General features: G+C 40.6%; 2 protein-coding genes across 3 annotated transcripts in view; one reads left to right on the forward strand and one right to left on the reverse strand.

Annotated features, from left to right (window-relative positions):
- The window catches only part of prkdc (protein kinase, DNA-activated, catalytic subunit), a 36,911-nt gene extending 25,641 nt beyond the window's left edge, over positions 1-11,270 (forward strand). Inside the window, exons 58-86 of the mRNA XM_016480785.1 lie at positions 1,258-1,435; positions 1,611-1,817; positions 1,928-2,043; positions 2,122-2,253; positions 2,353-2,532; positions 2,704-2,915; positions 3,009-3,147; positions 3,563-3,751; positions 3,883-4,107; positions 4,346-4,454; positions 4,625-4,727; positions 4,886-5,048; positions 5,176-5,350; positions 5,509-5,693; positions 6,605-6,785; positions 6,965-7,122; positions 7,419-7,630; positions 7,706-7,793; positions 7,992-8,135; positions 8,263-8,470; positions 8,565-8,632; positions 8,716-8,936; positions 9,015-9,107; positions 9,189-9,269; positions 9,401-9,472; positions 9,610-9,811; positions 9,988-10,176; positions 10,433-10,572; positions 10,788-11,270. Coding sequence (XP_016336271.1) covers positions 1,258-1,435; positions 1,611-1,817; positions 1,928-2,043; positions 2,122-2,253; positions 2,353-2,532; positions 2,704-2,915; positions 3,009-3,147; positions 3,563-3,751; positions 3,883-4,107; positions 4,346-4,454; positions 4,625-4,727; positions 4,886-5,048; positions 5,176-5,350; positions 5,509-5,693; positions 6,605-6,785; positions 6,965-7,122; positions 7,419-7,630; positions 7,706-7,793; positions 7,992-8,135; positions 8,263-8,470; positions 8,565-8,632; positions 8,716-8,936; positions 9,015-9,107; positions 9,189-9,269; positions 9,401-9,472; positions 9,610-9,811; positions 9,988-10,176; positions 10,433-10,572; positions 10,788-10,992 — 4,575 coding nt within the window. The 3' untranslated portion in view covers positions 10,993-11,270. The remainder of the gene's footprint in view (positions 1-1,257; positions 1,436-1,610; positions 1,818-1,927; positions 2,044-2,121; positions 2,254-2,352; positions 2,533-2,703; positions 2,916-3,008; positions 3,148-3,562; positions 3,752-3,882; positions 4,108-4,345; positions 4,455-4,624; positions 4,728-4,885; positions 5,049-5,175; positions 5,351-5,508; positions 5,694-6,604; positions 6,786-6,964; positions 7,123-7,418; positions 7,631-7,705; positions 7,794-7,991; positions 8,136-8,262; positions 8,471-8,564; positions 8,633-8,715; positions 8,937-9,014; positions 9,108-9,188; positions 9,270-9,400; positions 9,473-9,609; positions 9,812-9,987; positions 10,177-10,432; positions 10,573-10,787) is intronic.
- A 195-nt stretch (positions 11,271-11,465) lies between these two features.
- Positions 11,466-19,076, reverse strand: garem (GRB2 associated, regulator of MAPK1). 2 transcript variants are annotated; one of them, XM_016480801.1, is made up of 7 exons: positions 18,717-19,075; positions 17,565-17,705; positions 16,258-16,388; positions 14,852-16,021; positions 12,756-12,925; positions 12,012-12,649; positions 11,793-11,904 (listed from the first exon to the last, which is right to left on the reverse strand). In XM_016480801.1, exons 1-7 carry the CDS (start codon positions 18,835-18,837, stop codon positions 11,873-11,875), a joined length of 2,403 nt encoding a protein of 800 aa, XP_016336287.1. In that variant the 5' UTR covers positions 18,838-19,075; the 3' UTR covers positions 11,793-11,872. The 2 variants fall into 2 exon arrangements, with proteins under 2 accessions (XP_016336279.1, XP_016336287.1); XM_016480793.1 differs by having other exon boundaries at positions 11,466-12,649; positions 18,717-19,076.
- Between the last annotated feature and the right edge of the window lie 710 nt (positions 19,077-19,786).

Raw genomic sequence — 19,786 nt, forward strand, 5'->3', positions numbered from 1 at the left:
GACAATTGCTCTGTTAAGTCACATGGGTAAGGTATTGATGATGGTATTACTGGAGAGATTGAAAGCGCAGATGGAACCACATCTGTCAGAGGAGCAGGCCGGATTCAGGAAAGACAGATGCACGACACATCAAATCCTGATTCTAAGGCTTATGGCAGAGAAGGCGAAACGTAAAGGATGACACATCATCAACTGTTTCATTGATTTCCGAAAGGCGGAACAAGACAAGGGGATCCCATATCGCCAATTATATTCATCTCGTACCTCGAGAGAGTAATAGACTCGGTAAGAGACAATGACACAGGAATATCAGTCCATGGGTACAAGATCAACAACCTCAAATTTGCAGATGACATTGATCTACTGGAGGAGGATAGAGTTGAATTACAAGGAAATCTGGATCGGATTAATGAAGCAGGAGAGGCCGCAGGATTAAAGATCAACATTGAAAAGACAATGACAATGGTGTTTGGACAAGAGGACATAGAAGAGGAACTGGAGATTAGGGGCAGAAGTATTGAAAATGTCACAGAGTTTGTGTACCTGGGTAGTCTACTGACCTGGGACAACGATTGCAACAAGGAGATCAAAAGGAGAATAGCGAGGGCAACGGGAGTAATGGCAGGGTTCAAGACAATATGGAACAGCAAGCATATCAGAACAGAGACCAAAATCAGCATAATCAGGACATGTGTGATGAGTGTGTTGCTGTATGCTTGTGAGACATGGACATTGAGGAAGAAAGACAAAGATTTACTGCGGGCGTTTGAAATTAAGTGCTACAGGAGAATCTTGCACATTCACTGGCATCAGAAAATCACAAACGTGGAGGTGCAAAGACGAGTTGGAAACACGAGGAGCATCGTACAACTCATCATGGAGAGGAAGCTCAGCCTGTTTGGTCATATATGCAGGATGGAGGACAAGCGACTGGTGAAGTGTGTGGTGTTTGGGATCATGGATGGACGGACACGGAGAGGAAGACCGAGTAGGGAGTGGTTGGATGACATCAAAGAATGGTGTCAGAGGGACATCCACTCTCTTAGCAGGATGGCACAGGACCGTGCACAGTGGAAATGGAGCGTCAGACGGGCATTGGACACCAACGGGCGTGAGCCCATGGAATGATGGATGGGATCTTCATGCTGTTTATTTTCCCTGGGTCTTTAAATCATACCTAGTATTTGATTAATTTAAATCTAAGTTGTTTTTCAAGACCTTAATTTGGATGCCTTCTGTTCTGTTCATGTATTCCAGGACTACGCCATTGACTCTAACTGGCGTTTGCGGAGTACGGTCCTAACACCGATGTTTATGGAGACCCAAGCCACTCAGGGTTTAGAGGCCGCAGGAAGCCAGACAGCCACAGTGAGAGGTCAGATCAGGGCCACACAGACGTCCCTGGAGTTCTCACAGACTCTGGCTCCTGGTGCAGGTACCTCATGAAATATAAAATGAACTTCAGTTCTTTCACTCATTTATTATTGTTCAGTTGATTTTGTAACAGCAGGCTCAGATTTGTCTGAAAAATGTGAGGAGAAATTTATTGTAGGTTGACTAATGCCACTTCAGGTATCTTTCGGTGTAATAATAACCATCTGTTTTTTCAGGACGCCGTTCAGCATATAACTGGTTAACCGGGAGTAATGTGGACACACTGGCTGATTATTCGCTTTCATTTGATACTTTATCATCACTCCTGGTATTTGAGAAAAAGAGATCAGAACGGCCCCAAGCTGCCTGGAGAGCCGTGGGTGCAGGGTTTGGCTCTAAACGCCTGACTGCTGCCAGTGACGAAGCAGACAGTCGGAGTGCAGGTGAGACACCTAAAAAATATATTGGATTTAAAATTGATTCCTGACAATTCGCCATTAAATTAGCATCAAGCACTTCCACAGTGAAACTCTGTTGGTTGGTTTTCACACAGCCGAGCGGGAGCGCCGTGCAGACATTCTGAGGCTCAGGAGGAGATTTATAAAGGATAAAGAGAAGGAGAGCATCAGATTCGCCAAGAAAGAAATTCAGTCCCAAAGAACTGAAAGAGTAGGTCTTCTTTCATAGATAGGCATTTGCATGATCATTTATGATGTTTTTCATAACATTCTTGTCTGTGTTCTGCAGGAAAGAAGAGCAGATTTGAAGATCCGTCAGGATGCTCAGGTCACGCTGTACCGCAGCTATAGAGTTGGAGATCTTCCTGATATTCAGATTCAGTATAGCAGCCTCATCACCCCGCTACAGGCTCTGGCACAGGTTCACTGTGATTAAGGATTATTTTAACAACATGTTTGAAAGTAATTTCCTAAATATAGACAAATGTATAACCGTCAGTTCTTTCAATTTGTTTTACAGAGGGATGCCACATTGGCGAAGCAGCTGTTCAGTTCACTGTTTGCTGGAGTGCTGGTTGAAATGGAGGGATCCAAGTCTAGTAAAGAAACAACTTCCATTCTTAAGGATTTAGTGCAGGCCCTGAACACCTTCCTCAACATGAGCACTGTCTACTTCCCTCCATTCATTTCTTGTGTGCAGGTGTGTACACAGTGCAGTGATACGTGTGTTTATAAACTAATGAGGCAATAGACAGCAAGGAAAGGGTTAAACCACTGCTCTCAAACTCAATTCCTGGAGGGCCACAGCTCTGCAAAGTTTAGCTCCAACCCTATTACTAGCCCTGATGCAAGTACATTTTATATATTACAGGACATGAGTTATCATCATAAGGCTCTTCTTGGTGTTGAGCCAGCTCTCGTCAGTGCCAGCTGTCTCGCCAGTCTGCAGCAGCCAATGGGCATCCTGTTACTGGAGGAGAGTTTGCTTCATGGCATTGGAACGTCAGACGAACCTCCTTCAAAACGAGCACGGGGCAAACGAGAGCTGCCACCTGACACAGAAAGATGGATCCACCTTGCCAAGTAAGATCAAACTCCCTCAGAAATGTCTGAAGTGCTCACTGTTTTTCATGCCACAGCCTCAACAGTTCTTTACTGATTTATATTCCTCTGTAGACTTTACAGGTCTTTGGGAGATTATGATGTGGTCAGAGGAATCTTTAGTGGCAAGATTGGCACAAAGTCAGTAACATTCACAGCCTTGCAAGCAGAGGCAAAGAGTGATTATGCTGAAGCTGTGAAGCTCTACAATGAGGTACTGATGTGTGTTTTCTTGGTCACAAACACAATATGGGAACATAAACGAGTACCTTGTTTTCCTCCGTCATTTCCTCTGAAATGATTTTGTGCAGCAGTAGTAGCTACACACTCCGTCAGTGTCTTCCTTTTTCCCTTTTATGACAGGTGACAACCACTGCAATACTGGATAAATACCATGTGGTTACCGTCAATATTGCTATTTTGAAACACAACTATTAGAGAATTCTAATTTATGAATATTCAATATTTATGCAGTGCTAGTTGTTTTTTTATTTCTGCATATCGGAACATGTATATGAATTTCTGTAAATACAAATATATTTGTAAAAAATTTTAACTTGGGCGTTTACACTGGGCTGTATAGCTGACTTTTATAGCTGACCTAATTGTAATGTGCTGTTTTGATTCAGGCACTGAACAAAGAAGACTGGAATGATGGAGAGCCCACAAACACAGAGAAAGATTTCTGGGAAACTGCTGCGCTGGAGGCCTATAATCACCTGACAGAGTGGAAATCTCTGCAGTATTGTGCCACAGTCAACATTGATGACAACTCACCTGTCAAGCTAGAAAATATGTGGAAGGAGCCATTTTATGTGGTACTATAAGTAATTTTGAGCAGTTTGAGTTTTGGCTATTTTGCCATGAATCATCAGATCATCTGGAATCACACCCATGATCAAATAATATCTTATCCTACAGTAATTGCTTATGTTTTTGTCTCTAATAGGAAACATACCTGCAGTACATGATGCGTAGTATGTTGAAGCAGTTGCAGCAGGGGGAGAGATCTCAGGATCTGCTCAGCTTCGTTGATGCTGCTATGAAGAAAGAAGAGCACAAGATCATCATGGAGACCCATTACAGTCAGGAGCTGAGTCTACTGTACATTCTGCAAGAGGACTATGACAGGGCCAAATACTATGCCAATAGCTGCATGCAAGTCTTCATGCAGGTCAGTTTTGAAAAAAAACAAATCATTTAGTTGTTTCACAGAAAGTATGTATTTTTAGATGGGGTGTTACATAGGCATGCAGACAGACACAAACACAGACTTCTATTTGTGCCTATTCGTCACTGAATAGTTTGAGATCTGACCTGGAGGAATGGAGGGCTTCTCCATTTTCCTTCAACAAATATTGTCAGAAATGCAAATACCTGATTTTTTCATTACATAACTTGGTTTTATGTAGAACTACTCAAGTATCGACCCACTGCTGAACCGCAGCCGTCTGACAGTACTACAGTCTGTCCAAGCTCTGACAGAGATCCAAGACTTCCTGAATTATATCTCAGGAGAGGGTGAGTAATTATGCAATTATGCAAAAATAGTCAATTAGGCAAAATTACAACTAGCCATAAGTATACCTACCTATAGTAAGTACATGTAGTTAATTAATATTGCTTGGTACTTATTTGTGTAATTACATGGTAACAGCATCACCTTAAAGTGCAACTGTATCTGTTCTTAGTCTCGGTGAATTCTCTGAAGTTCATGATCAGACGGTGGACCAGCCGCTATCCAGATGCTAAACTGGACCCCATGAATGTTTGGGATGACATCATCACATCTCGGTGAGTCTGGTCATTTACAACACCTTACTGGGGAATACAGATTTCTTTTTGCTGTTATAGTGACGAATTGGTTCACCTTGAAATGTCTGTAATGCTATAAAGCTTAATGGTGGAGAAAATGTCCCATTCTTGCTTTCATCTTTGTTTTGTTTTTTTAGTTGTTTCTTCCTGGATAAGATTCTGGAGAGGCTGACTTCCACCCCTGAAAACAGCATGGAGGTGGATGGTGCAGAGCAGGCGAGTGGAGAGGAACTCGGAGCGCTGGTGAAGAGCTGCAAGTTCAACATGAAACTACAAATGGCAGACAGTGCATGGAAACAGGTGCTCAGACTTTACAAATATCAGTGTTGGTGCCTAGTCACCATCACTTAAGATCATATTTTTGTGTTTAAACCACAGAAACAGAAGAATTAGGAACAAGCTGAATGTAATGTGTTAAAATTGACAGAATAATTTTCCGGTGGCATCCAAGCTGTTGAAGGAACTTCACCGTGATGCAAAGACGGATGATGCCTGGTTGGTCTGCTGGGTCCACAGCTTCAGCCGTTTCACTCACAGAAGAAGCGCTGGCCTTGGATCTGCTGAAAAGATTAATGTTTTGCTCAAGACTGTTCCACTTCTGCGTATGAATGATCCCCTCTTGTCATCTTTTCAACCCCTGAACCAGGCTTACTTTTCAAGTTTTGAATTTTTGCTGAAAACGCAAACGTTTAGGTTACCAGTGTAAAACCAGTGTATTGAGTGATTTTTTTCATGGTTGATACATTACTTTATTTTACAGTTGACGCTGGGAGACAGAGTGAAGGCTCATCTGCTCGAATGCTTTGTGACCAGAAGATCCTTCTGGGCACCACCTATGACCTCATGGCCAGAGCTGCGGATCACAGTCCTTCTGCTGTGGAGACTCTCGGGGAAGATAAAGTTCAGAAGATTCTCCAACTGTCAGGGGCCTCATCCATCACCCAGGTAATGAGTTATTTAGGTGTAGCTTTTTGGGATATATTTTTTATTGAAACCACAGATTAGGTAATTGCTATTGTAGAATTGGTCATGTTTCAAATAAGCTGATACAGAGATGTTTAGCTTTGCATTGAAGCTGCATATTTTTAATGTCCTCAATATGAAAAAAGCCAGAAATGGCACCATGTTGTACACTACTGTTCAAAAGTTTGGGGTTGATCTTTTTAGGGGGGGGTTTGGCGAAAGAAGTCGAAATAATATTACTATTTAAAATAACTTTTCTTTTTTAATATATATTCCCCCGGTTTCACAGACAAGGCTTAAGCCTAGTCCCAGACTAAAATGTAAGCCTGAGCTGTTTCAGCAGAAAGAAACTTGCACTGATTGATCTTAAAATATATCAATGCCTTTGTTTTGTCTCAAGAGGGACACCAGTAATGTTTTTTGTAAGGCCCATTTATAAAAATTACTTAAATGTCCTAATTGAACTATGGCCTAATCCTGGCTTAGTCTAAGCCCTGACTGTGAAACCAAGCCATTATGTCATTTATTTAATTTACTCCAGTTTACTCTATTACTCCTGTCTTCAGTATCACATGAACATGTTTATGCTTAATGTTTTTGTGGAAACTGTGATACTTGTTTTCAAGATATTTAAATTAATAGAAAGTTCAAAAGAACATTTATTTTTAACATTCAAATGTCCTTACTGAATACAATTTATTTTAAAACAATCTTACTGATCCCAAACATTTGCACTGTAGTGTACATGTTTGCACCTCTTTAACTGGGCAAAAACCCATGCAATCTCTGATATCAAGGTTAGATTCTTACAGTTTATACACAAATTAATTGCAGTATATACAGATTTATTAAAAAGCTGTTTTGATAATCATGGGTGTTATTTTCCTGCTCAGGTGGTGGAGGGTCTGCAGATGCAGGCTCTGGAGATGTTGCAAAGTGCTGCACGTAAGGCAGAAGAGGAAGAGCAGTCCTTCAGCCAGCAGCATGTGAACATACATGGTATTGTGGAGGCCTACATGACCTTGGTCAACTTCTGTGACCGAAGACTAAGAGAGAGCGAACAGAAAGAAGAAGGTGAGGCAACTGTGCACCAGTGCAGTTACCCAACTGTTCTCATAATTCTAATAGAAAGTTAAAACGAATGTATGAGTGTCTCACAGGATTTATGTATTTTTGTGATTCAGTGCATCCAAGTATTGCGTTGTAGGTGAAGTTGATGTGCTTATAACAACACTTTTGATGTTTGATTCTAGCAATCAGTTCTGAACTGCAGTCCTTGCCTGGACATGTAGTGAAGATGATGCTGAAGGCATTGAAGCTCAACTCGGTTGAGGCCAGGCTCAAATGTCCTCGTCTACTGCAGCTAGTAGAACTCTACCCCGCAGAAACCCTGGACCTGATGGTCAGAGAGGTGAGAGAAGATTATTTGCTTTGATTTTAGGGCTCATGTACAGTACAGTCAGCCAATCATTATAGCAAAATAAAGCCTGATGCAAAGCAGAAATCAGTGTCTGGAAACGCTGAAGCTACTTAAATCAATATTTCGAGATTAGATCTTTTAAATAACTATATAATTAAATAACCATAAATAACTATATATTTTTTTATTCTTACATTTAGCGAAGTTAAAGAATTTGCATGACAATGCTTTATCCTTTATCTTCTTCAAGAAGTATTAATTTTTCTCATGTTTTTTTGTCCTGATAGGTTGTTAGTGTGCCTTGCTGGATGCTGATTGGCTGGATCAGTCAAATGATGGCTCTGCTTGACAAGCCACAGGCGACAGCAGTTCAGCATGTTATAGAGGAGATCGCAGAATGCTATCCACAAGCCCTCATCTATCCATACATGATCAGCAGTGAGAGCTACACCTTTGAGGAGTCTGCGAGTGGTCAGAGGAACCGGGAGTTTGTTGAAAAGTATGTAAAGGTCTGTGAGACTTTGTAAGTGGCTTTGGCCATGCTGATACTGACAATGTGTTGTTTGTGTTCCAGGCTGAGGTCATTACTGGATAAAGGTGGCGTCGTCCAAGAGTTTGTAGATGCCCTTCAGCAACTTACTAACCCTGAAATGCTTTTCAAGGTACAAATTCCTTTTTCTCTGAAAGATCCATTGGTTGAGCCAGTTTTGAGATGTCAGACCTATTCAAGCTGAACAGATTGCAGTTTCAGTTTGTGCTGCTACTGGGACAGTGATTATATGCTACATTTAACTTACTGAGACATGACATTTTTATGACGCTATTGTGGTAGTCTTGAGTCTCAAGTAATGGTTTGGCAGGATTGGTGGGATGAGGTGAAGAATCAACTGGACAAACCAGACATGGACAAAAAGAAAATGAAGCAGCTTTATGAGGAATTGGCTGGAATGCTTGGTGATTCAAAGTCTCCAGGATTTGGATCTTTCAGAAGGAAATTTATTCAGGTTCACAACTTACAATACTTATACTTAGGGGTGCACGATTAATCGAAATAAAACCATAATGAGATTAGTCAGGCCTCTGTTGGTTTCTCTGTTTCTTACATAGATACATTTTATGTCCTTGTTGCAGAAATACTGTAAAGAAGTAGAGAAGCTGCTTGGTGCTGGTGGGTCCAAGTTGTATGAAAAGCGAAAAGATAAGGAGTTCCTTCAGCAGGTGGACCGCCTGGCTGTGTCAATGAGAAGTTTCCAAAAGGAACCAGGGAACATGAAGGAATATTCACCCTGGCTCAGCAGCTTCAAAACGGAAACACTCAAAAACGAACTGGAGGTACCAGGTTAGTTCAACATTTTTTTTGTAAATAATGTCACTTCGTTAAAGTTCTGCATTTAGTGTGTTTGTCTTTTTCCTCTGGCTCTGGATTTCTACAGGTCAGTATGATGGCCAATTGAAGCCTTTGCCAGAATATCATGCAAAAATCACAGGTTTTGATGAAAGGGTACGAGAAATAATGTTCTTATTAATAGATGTCATTTTGAGATGATTATTTCAGTGTGTAACAGTTCATCTTCTCAAACTTAGGTAAAGGTTATGGCATCTATTCGGCGGCCGAAGCGCATCATCATACGAGGAGATGACGAGCGGGATTATCCGTTCCTAGTGAAGGGTGGTGAGGACCTGCGACAGGACCAGCGCATCGAGCAGCTCTTTGGTGTGATGAACATGATTCTCAGTCAGGACACTGCCTGTTCTCAGCGGAGCCTGGCACTCCGCACTTATCAGGTCATTCCCATCACAAGCAGGTACTTGGATGGGCTTCTTATGACTCAATTTTTTTAAACTGGTCCTACAGGGTCTTTAATGTATGCTGACATTTACAGGATCGGCCTGATTGAGTGGATGGAGAACACCTGCACCCTGAAAGACTTCCTCTCCAGCAGAAGGACTGAACAGGAGCAGAGGACAATCACAAAGTGAATATTCCTTCGTTATTCCAGCAAATAAAACACATCATCATGCTTTTCATACCCTGCACTGAGTTTAATGTATTTTAGGCCCAATGAGTCCTATGATGACTGGATCAGTAAAGTTGCTGGGAAGGTGGACGGCATTAGACGATATGCTGAACTGTACAAGTAAGTCATCACTTCATTTTAACATTTGTCATGGGTCAGTGACTCCGCATTCTACAATGGCTTTAGAGCATGTATAAATTGACCTTGTATAAATAATAATACTTCATGCATTTACATTTGATTCACTGCAGGAAAGCAAAACGTGTGGACACTGTGAACAACTTTAGGAGAATTGAGCAGATGGTGCCTGATGACTTGTTAAAGTATGGCAGCATTTCACTTATTTTGCATTATACATTACAGTATTTCATTTCAATTTTACTGATTATCATGTAGTAATTTATTGACATTTGTCCTAATTCTAAAAGGAATTAATGATGGCATGAATGCTTGTTTTCAGACGTGCTTTTGTAAGGATGAGTACCACACCTGAAGCCTTCCTTTCGCTGAGGTCCCATTTCAGCTGCTCTCATGCTGTGCTCTGCATCAGTCAATGGATTCTGGGCATTGGTGATCGGCATCTCTCTAACTTCATGATTAACACAGAGACTGGCGGTATGATCGGCATCGACTTTGGTCATGCATTTGGATCAGCCACTCAGGTGGGCTTTTTGTCTAGTATTGATTAGTTTGACTGACATTTCAATGATTCTGTAAGGAGACGAGTACTGGTATAAAGAGCTACTGTACCAATTTAGAGATACAAGATTGATGAACAGCTTGACTTGATGGTTTGATTAAGAGTTGAGAACAATAACCTGTTACATGTTGCATGTAGTTCCTCCCAGTGCCTGAAATGATGCCATTTAGGCTGACACGGCAGTTTATAAACTTGATGCGACCCATGGCAGAGTCTGGTCTCATTCAGAGTGTGATGGTACATTCACTGCGAGCCTTCAGAGATGACCCAGACCTGCTGCTCAACACCATGGATGTCTTTGTGAAGGAGCCTTCACTTGACTGGAAGGTAGAAGAACTCAATCAAAGCATATTTGAAGCATGTAAACAGAAATTAATAGCTCGCTTTCCTTATTGTCACATACAGGTAGCCCTCAATGTAATCAAAGTGATCTGCCCTCGTTGTAGACCTGTTTCACATTTTCCAATTTTGTTTTAGTTTCACCCTGAGTTGAGGTCTATAAAAAGCTTAGACATTGAGTCATTATCAGAGAGCCAGGCTAACTAAATTGTGAAAGACAACAGCTCTACTCCTCATGTTACAGAACTTTGAGCTGAAGCAGCTGAAGAAAGGAGGTACCTGGACAGAGAGTGTGAACACCAAAGAAATAAACTGGTTCCCTCTACAGAAGGTCAACTTTGCTCGCAGGAAGCTAGAGGGAGCCAATCCCTCGGTTATAACAAGGTAGATCCAACCACAACGTCTGGCAAATAAACATGACCATTTTATTATTTACATTGGCAGCATATCATGATAATGTTCACTTGCATTAAATTAATGATTTTTTCTTCCTACTTCTTGTGAAGTAATAGTTTTAAAAATCGTTTTATGGACAAAATAATAAAATATAATAAAAAAACAAAGACTTTTCTAACCATGTTGACTTGTTAATGTTCTAGTGAGGAGCTTTGTCTTGGATTTGAGAAGAACCCAGAGTACAAGGGAATGTTGGCTGTTGCTCGAGGCGAAAAAGAGCACAACATACGAGCTCGACACAATGAGAAGGACCTGAGTGTTGAAGATCAGGTAGACTGCCTGCTCGATCAGGCAACTGACCCCAACATACTGGGCAGGGTGTGGATAGGCTGGGAACCATGGATTTGAACCAAATAGTGGGTAACATACAGTACTGAAATACAAGGTTTTTGTGTCATTCTAAATTTTGTAAACCCTTTTTCATAGTGTGAAGATGGATTTCAGAACTACTGTCATATGCTTTTATAGTAATGTTTAGCTGTACTGCAGAATTTAACGAGATTACACTAAACAGACCTCATGTTGATGAAGGAAACACTGTTGAACACGGTTGTCATATCCCCTTGCACTGCTCTGAAGGAAACCAGTCATCAAATAAAGCATCTATACATGTCAACATTGTCAAAGCCAAAGTGATCTATTATGACAGGGTGAGACTTCATCCTCTCCACTTTTATTTTTTGACACATCAGCCCTTATTAATCACTGGTGTAAAAATGATGGTGCTGGGAGCATTTTCATTTACACTGAGCTAGTGTGACAACCACCTTGTTTGGTGTCACAACTTGGTAAAGCAAAAGTGTAAGTGATAAAACCACCTAATCAAGTCAAGTGTCTTTATTGATCAACAACGTAGAAAGAAACATAGGCCACGGTTGGATTGCGTCAAAATATCTTCAGGTTTGTCAGAGGCTTTGGGTTTGAGCAAATAAAGTTGGTTGTGCAAGTACCGTAAGGTCAGAGAGATTACATAGAGATGGGTACAGGTTAATACACAAAGCAATTAATATACATGTATATTTTAAACAAAAAGGCTATTAAAATCATTAAAAGCCTGTGCATAGCATTGAGATACAAAACTGTCTAACGCAATACCGAAGGCCAATATTTGCGACTGCAGCACATTGCATGTGTTTTGCTCTATACTGGCTTGCTTGTTCAGCTTTACATTTTGGGCCTCCAGCCATTAATAAACTGCATGAGTTTCTTCACTTTAAGTTTGCTTAGCTTAAAGTCTTCTGACAGAATCTCCTCCGTTAGCTGTAGGAGCAAATTTCCATCAATTTTTTCTTGCACAAACAAAGAGACAACATCATCTGACATACCGATGAACCGTAGTGACTTAGAAACCTCCTCAATGGAGATACCTGATAGATTGCTTGGTGGCTGCCAAGACACTGTAGCTACAGAATATGAAATGGAGAACACATCTGTAGTGCCGTGATGCGGTCGATCGAGCGAGCAGCTTTTGGACTCAAGTTCCAGGGCGTCCGCATCGGCTGTGGCTGTAGTAGCGGGATCTGTATCTTTCTTTGTATCGTTACATTTAGGGGTTCTTGGAGGCAAGATAGGGCAGGACTGGTTTGGCTTAGTGTTACATTCCTCTGTATATTTGTCTCTGCACATTTCCATGGTGTAGCTGGTGGATTTGGTGCAAGACTGGGAAACCTGTTGAGCCTTGGAGGCCACAGCGCCCCCCTCACCATTCGCTCGCCTGCTGAAGTCTAACAAACCTGAGGGACAAGCCTTAGGAGTACCAGGGGTCCTCTTCCGAGGATAACTAGAGTAACTCCGGCAGTGGAGCGACGGAAAGTCCTCACCTTTATACGAGTCTGCACCACAGAAATCGTTTGGCCAGGAAAGGCGGGAGAAAGAGGCATCGACCGAAGGACTGAGGCAAGGGAGAGGCTTGGAGCCTTCACTGGCATCTGGTCTGATCCAGTTACATGGGTAACAAGCATGGTTCTGATCCTCGGACTCACTCGGAGACTCGCCCTCTCCACCTCTATTGAGAGATGGAGAAGAGGATCATTCAGTCATAAATAGTGCAGTTCACATAAAACTAATGTCCATTTTGTCAATTAAAACTATAAATTGTCAATATAACTCACATGTTGTGTAAGCCGGATGAGTAATAGGATAGTGTTGGGCTTGGGGAGCGCGTGTCTGTCTGACGTGGCTTGGCAGGAGGGCATGGCACTGTGGCACTGCTTGAGCCTGTCTGCTTGGAGCTCCGCGGTGGAATTGGTGGAGCGTTCAACAACCGGCACTCCTCCTTCACCTGCAAAGGTAACAAGAAATAAAAAAAACTGTATGGCTCTAGAAATTTGAATATTACAATTACATTATTAATGAATGTGAATACACACGGATACAAATCTTTTGAGACCGGCTGTGTGAATTTATCAAATAGGCCTTGAAATCATGAAATGTAACCTTTGTTTCTACTTGGAAAATAATTAGACCTGTACTGATTGACCAACAGAGTACACAAATAAGTCACTATGCAAGCACAGAATAAACTGCCTTGTCTAAGAGTGGAAAACAGACAAAGAGCCTTAAAATCATGTTTTTTTTTTAACAGGATAATCAATGAATAAAGATTTCTACAAACACTTTAATTTCAACTTGATATTCAGGGTTTCCACTCGAGCAGTAGATCAAGCAGTGATTTTTACAATTGTTTGTGTTTTACTGGTTAAGGATTTTTATTAACCCTTACCTTAACCAAAAGAACAATTTATTATTATTATTATTATTAAACTTTATTTGAAAAGGGACCATGTACAATTTTAACATAAATGTTTCCATTTCATGCATTGCACCGAATTTAGCCAATGGCTAGTTTTCATCCGCGGTCCCTTGGCAGGTAATCATAATCACAGATAAACATAAAAACAAAATAAACACATACAATACAATAATACTTACACACATCCCATCAGAGCCAAAAAAAATAAAAATAAAAAATATACCAATAACGTTCAGTTAAACCACAACTATATCAGTGTTTACAGATTTGAATCGCTTTTAAATAAAATTTTAGTTTTAATTTAAACATGTCAATAGATGTGCACATCCTTATGTCTTCTGGTAGAGTGTTCCAGTGAATAATAGTTTTCACTGAGAAAGATAACCCAAAAGCAGAATGACGAAAAGGAACAACACAATCACTAGTAGATGATGATCTAGTAGATCTTACAGAGACTGTAGAGCGAAAATGCACGAAATCACGAAGTACAGAAGGGACTAAACCATTTAAAATTTTATATACCATACACAAATTTGAGAAAAGTCTAAAATTGTCAAAACTCAAAAAATGGTATTTCTCCAAAACCCTACAGTGGTGATATTGGTTAGGCTTTTTGTCTAGAATTTTTAAGGTCTGTTTATAAAGAGATTTTAAAGGTTTAATAACAGTTTCCCCTGCTTGACCCCAACATGTCAGACAGTATGTCAGATGAGAAAAGATTGTAGCATGCATAAAAGTCTTGGCTACATCAGTGGGTAGACATTGTCTAATTTGTCTAAAATTGATCAAGTTATATTTTATAGTCCTCACCAATTTCTTTACATGTTTTTTAAAACTAAGATTTGGATCCAGCGTTAAACCAAGATAATTAAACTCAGTAACAATTTCTATCTTTTCACCATTTATAAAAATATCTGCATTGGAAGAATACACATTCATTTTAGAAAAAAACATCCCTTTTGTTTTACCAGTGTTCAAGGTAAGACACGATTGCTCTAACCACTGTGTAATACTTTCCATAGCAACATTTAGCTTTTCAGCTGCTAACTCTGCTGTTCTCGCATGTGTAAAAATAACAGTATCGTCAGCATACATTTGCACTTGTATCCCTTCGCACTGCTGTGGGAGATCATTAATGTACAAACTAAATAATAAAGGGCCTAATATTCACTCACATATCGCTATAGCATTCAGAAATCATTCTAATATACTGATTTGGTGTGCAAGAAACATCAATGCTGAAAACACTTAAGATTTTTTTTCAGGCTTCATTGATGAACAGGTATTTGAAATGGATTTTTCTTTTGTGAAAATCTATCACAAAAAATCCTTACTGACCCCAAACTTTTAAACAGTAGTGTAGATTTGTGCAATTGTTGAATACAAGTAACTTTAAATGTTTCTATTTGTTTCAAATAGAGACTATTGAGGTTAATCTAGTATAAATGAACTCACAGCTTCAGACTTTGGAGGCACCGGAGGTGGAGGTAGATTGACATCTGCACCAAGCAAGGCGGTTGTGGGGCCTGCTGTGGGGTATGGCAGTACAGTCGTGCAGCCAGAGACAGTCGAATTTCGGACCCCCTCGATGTGGTCTAGCACAGATCCACGGTTCTTAACTTGATCCAACCAAAGCTCCTCGTACGGCACGTCTGGTTTAAGGGAGCCAGAAGAACTCTCCTGCAGCTCAGGGAACAGATAATCTTCATCCGGAGCTTCTGCTGGCACACAATCTCCACATAAGCTAACGCAACCCTGAAGATTCACCTCGCTGTTCCCATGCAGATTGTTTCCGTAGACACAGACAGACAGGCGATGAAAGGACTGTGTGAGCTCATCTCGAGCTGAGCTTAGAGAACTTGGCAAATGCACGTGAGAGGGGCAGCCATTGCTTCCGCTGCTGTTGCTCCCACTTCCCGTTCCACCTGCGCTACTTTTTTTCGGGCTCTTGCCATCGTCGATCCAGTCCACCCGCACGTCACGGACCGCCCTAGAGTAGTCGTCAATGTCGAACTGCTCCTGGCAGTAAGCAAACCAGCGGTGGACCACAGTCTCCTGCCAGGCTTCTCCTTGAAGCAGCCCTTCAGGCACCAGTAAACGTGGCAGTGCTGTGGATACGTGCAAGGGGAAGTGCACTGGCAGTATTTTGTTTGAACGTAACGCACAACACACCACCACTGTCTTGGTCTGGATGTTGACCAGCTTGTATCGGTGGCCTTCGCGGATCAAATGGAGGTCATGCGGATTACGTGGTGGGCTGCTGGGCACCATGACATTCACAGGTAACCGGGTCTTCTCCACAATTGTGCGAATAGTGTGTTCTCCTTCCTGCATCTGTAGCTCCAGCGGGGAGCAGGTACTGAAGTGACCGCGGCACTGGAAAGGCAGGCTGATGCTCTCATTGGTGCGGTGGTTCATGCAGATAAGGCAGGGCATCTTTCCGCGGCCAAGCTTACTGATGGAGTTAAGTTTGCCGATGCGTTTGAAGATCGTGTTAAAGCGTGACTTTTCTCGTGATGTTTTGGCATAGAGGATCTCAGCCTGGCCCATTAGTGTCAGCTCATCCCCAGTGCTCAGCGTGATGTTGTACACTTCTGTGTCCTCGTTGGATTCTCCTGATGCCATCTGGGAGAAAGATGACAGCAGTTTGAACAGATCAACTAAAAATGTAGTCTAACTATAGTCTAACAGAAGAACTTTGACTGCTACAAATTTTGAAATTAAGTCAAAGAAATGTTGAATAGATATTTCACATTACAAACACAATGCCTGAGAGCCATTCTGATAAAGGCATATTAGGTTATGCCAATATTAAGATACATTAGTGCAGGAAGTCTAAATCTGCAAGCACAAAACCAGACCTTGACATTGAAGGATATTTCCTCCATGACATAAACTCGCTCAGGGAATGCTTTGGCCACCTCCTCCACGCTGTTGAAGTACTGCACTGGCTCCCTAATGTCCCTGTCCTGCTCCAACAGCTTAAACTGGCCTGTAACAAACAACAGAGCAATTCTGTAACATGACATCGACTACGTTTACATGAACATCAATAATCTAATTATTTACCTTATTCTAAATAAGCCAATATTATGATTATGGTGTTTACATGAGTTGCTTTTAGAATATTCCTTTCATGTTCCCGTTTTACATGTTATACATAGTTCGATTAATGGCACGTCATTACATCCCCACATGACGCCATCCGACGTCCCCTCCAGAATTTCACGTATAAACATATAGTTCGTCTTCGTGATGATGCCATGTACAGTTTTGGGTGTTTCATTTTTAATGTTATGAAAGCTTCAAGTTCAGTTAATTATTTGTACGTGCATACAGACGACGACGGGTGTTGAAGCTCTTTTATTTGCTGTCAAACGGTTGAGCACTGCCGTGTGTGTGTATCCTGTCGCAAAATGGGGCGAAAAGTCCTACACGACGGTAATAATGTGATTAAGGTGTTTACATGTCTATACTGCACTTCAATAATGCGACTAAAATAGGAATACTCCACATGTCTTAATTCAATTTCTGTTTCATTTAGAATATGACTTTAGCCGGATTAAGGTAATCAAAAATCTCTGTTTACATGGTAGATTCTTAATCAGAGTATTGTCTTAATCGTATTAAAATCAGATTATTGTTGTCCATGTAAACGTACTCTGTGTCACGCTTTCATATTATATATACAATACTTAATATAAAATAGAAATAATTTCATGTAGATGTTATTCTGCCAAATCAGTGCAAAACAAAGAAATAAATGTATTTTTTTTCAATTTGGGCATGCTGAACTGAAATAAAATAACATTTTGCCAAATTATCTAAAAACGCTGCAACAGTAAAAGAAGCACATAGAATAGGCAGTTTACTAAGTCTGTATGAACCAAATTCAGAGGAAGGTCTTTTTTCCTTAAGTGGCCTACTGGACACTCTCTATAGCCAGAGGAATGTCAATATGAAGAGACCAATTAGCTAATGAACTCCCAACTAAAAGCAGATGGCAGAAATACAGCAGCACAGATCTTTGTTTTTTGTTTTAATATAAGTTGCAAGAAAACAGTGAATCCTTTTCTTTCATTTGCCTTCTTTTTGAAAATACTTCAATTGTCGGAAATACGTTTCTATGTACAGTACATGCTGCACTACAACAACTGAGTGGCCTTACCCTCATAATGGACAGGGATCTCGATTTTCGGTCCGATGACATAATGGCCCTCCTCTAGGCTATGGGCGGTAATTGTGGTCCATTGCCGACATGAATGAATCAAGAGGTAGTCATTTTCTCTCAGTCCTTCCACCGACTCCCCTGAGGCGAAACAATATCACATCATCAGTATGGAACAGTAAACTTAATAGTGTGTACTTTGTAAAGATATATGAAAAATATACAATAGTGCAAAAAACAACAACTATACAGTTAAGTGGTGCTTAGGGGTATAACTAATAGCAAGTGCACCATAAACATTTTAAATAACATGAATATAAATTTGTCAGTATATAAATTTACTCTTATTTATATACTGACAAAATGTAGTATTTGTAAGCAGGTCATTCACATAAACTAATATGAGAGGTAAGATGGGTTTTGTGTGCCTTTAACTCTATCTGTTGTACTCATAAGGGTTCAGTTAGACAGTCTAATGATAGTGCCCCAGTTCCCATGATAATGATCTAGTTCCCCTAACATTATGACTTCCTCCATCTTTACGCACAGGGCTCAGCTCACACAACAGCACTTAGAGCTTACACTTCAATCTCTTTATAATAAAGCAGTGAATAACAAACAAATCTAAGTTATCAGACTATATTACTCGTGCTTTACACATATAAAAAGCACCTCCCCAAACTAAATATTCATATACTTGTGTGGGCTCCTTTCTAACGTTTCAGATTGAAGGGTTTGCGGAGGTTGTTGTCTAGTTAGAAAACATCGAAGAGGTTTGTAATAGATGATAGACATTAAATATTATGAGGCCGGTGTTTGACTGCCTGCAGTCTGTCGTTTAACTCTGGCAAATTTGCGTTAGCCTGCTAACATCTATGCTTCTCTTTTTCGCATTTCATTTGGCTGTTTGGTCTGTAACTGTGTCAGAACAACTACAAAACGCATCACTCGTAATGTCGACCGTGTAAGTTATGTCAGTTAAGCCCTGTGTTCAGGTATCCCGCTGATTGTGTTCAGAGAGTGGAGGCTCGCGTTAGCTTAGCGCGCGAAACGGCTAATTATTGGAATTCCACAGGAGCGCGACCGCCCACGCGCAGCTGCTGCCGCACACTACAACAACACAACACCAGCACAACTCTGGACAAACCTTACCGCTGTCCAACTTCACAATCTGCGGCAGTCTGTAGGCACTAACAAGTCTATCCAAGGGTAGTGTCGTCGTACTCCATGTTACATCTTTCAAACTGTTGTACAGCATTGATCCAAGGTCCATGTTAGCTTGCTAACATCAGCACGTTAACCCACCGCCGCATGCATCTGCAGTGAAGAATGGTTCTTTCATGGAGAAAGCTTCGTTAGATGTCCCTTTGTTTACTCAAAGGCAGTCGTGGATTGTAAGTGAAGCCATGTCTGCCGACTGTCTATTTACAGTGACAGGAAATGCCATGAATCCCAAACCGTAGCGATCTCGGAGCTGGAGTGGCTATTTCCTCTTCCCTGTAGCTCCAGCGGTTGCTCGGGCAACCAGCGCCATAATGTTTTAATTGAATTTTCAAGAGACATTTGTGACCCTGGACCACAAAACCAGTCACAATGGTCAATTGTTTGACATTGAGATTTATACATCAGATGAATAAAAATGAGAGCTGAATAAATAAGCTTTGCATTGATGTATGGTTTGTTAGGATAGGACAATATTTGGCCGAGATACAACTATTTGAAAATCTAGAATCTGAGGGTGCAAAAAAATCAAAATATTGAGAAAATCGCCTTTAAAGTTGTCCAAATGAAGTCCTTAGCCATGCATATTACTAATCAAAAATTAAGTTTTGATATATTTACGGTAAGAAATTTACTAAATATCTTAATGGAACATGATCTTTACTTAATATCCTAATGATTTTTGGCATAAAAGAAAAATCAATAATTTTGACCCATACAATGTATTGTTAGCTATTGTTACAACAAATATACCCTGTGCTACTTAAGACTGGTTTCGTGGTCCAGGGTCACATTTAATAAACAACATGAATACAATTAAAATGTTTGAATCACTCCTGAATCTCCTTTGCAAACTTATAGCTTAATTGGCGCACATCTGTGGACATTTTATTAAAAAAAAAAAAAAAAGGTATTCATGGTGCACTTCTCTGAACTGGACTCAAATATCACTAACACAAAAGTATTGTGTACTTTTGGACACAGTATCATGCTGACAACAA

The sequence above is a fragment of the Sinocyclocheilus anshuiensis genome, unplaced genomic scaffold (genome assembly GCF_001515605.1).
Source record: "Sinocyclocheilus anshuiensis isolate Anshui unplaced genomic scaffold, SAMN03320099.WGS_v1.1 scaffold613, whole genome shotgun sequence".
Taxonomy (NCBI): domain Eukaryota; kingdom Metazoa; phylum Chordata; class Actinopteri; order Cypriniformes; family Cyprinidae; genus Sinocyclocheilus; species Sinocyclocheilus anshuiensis.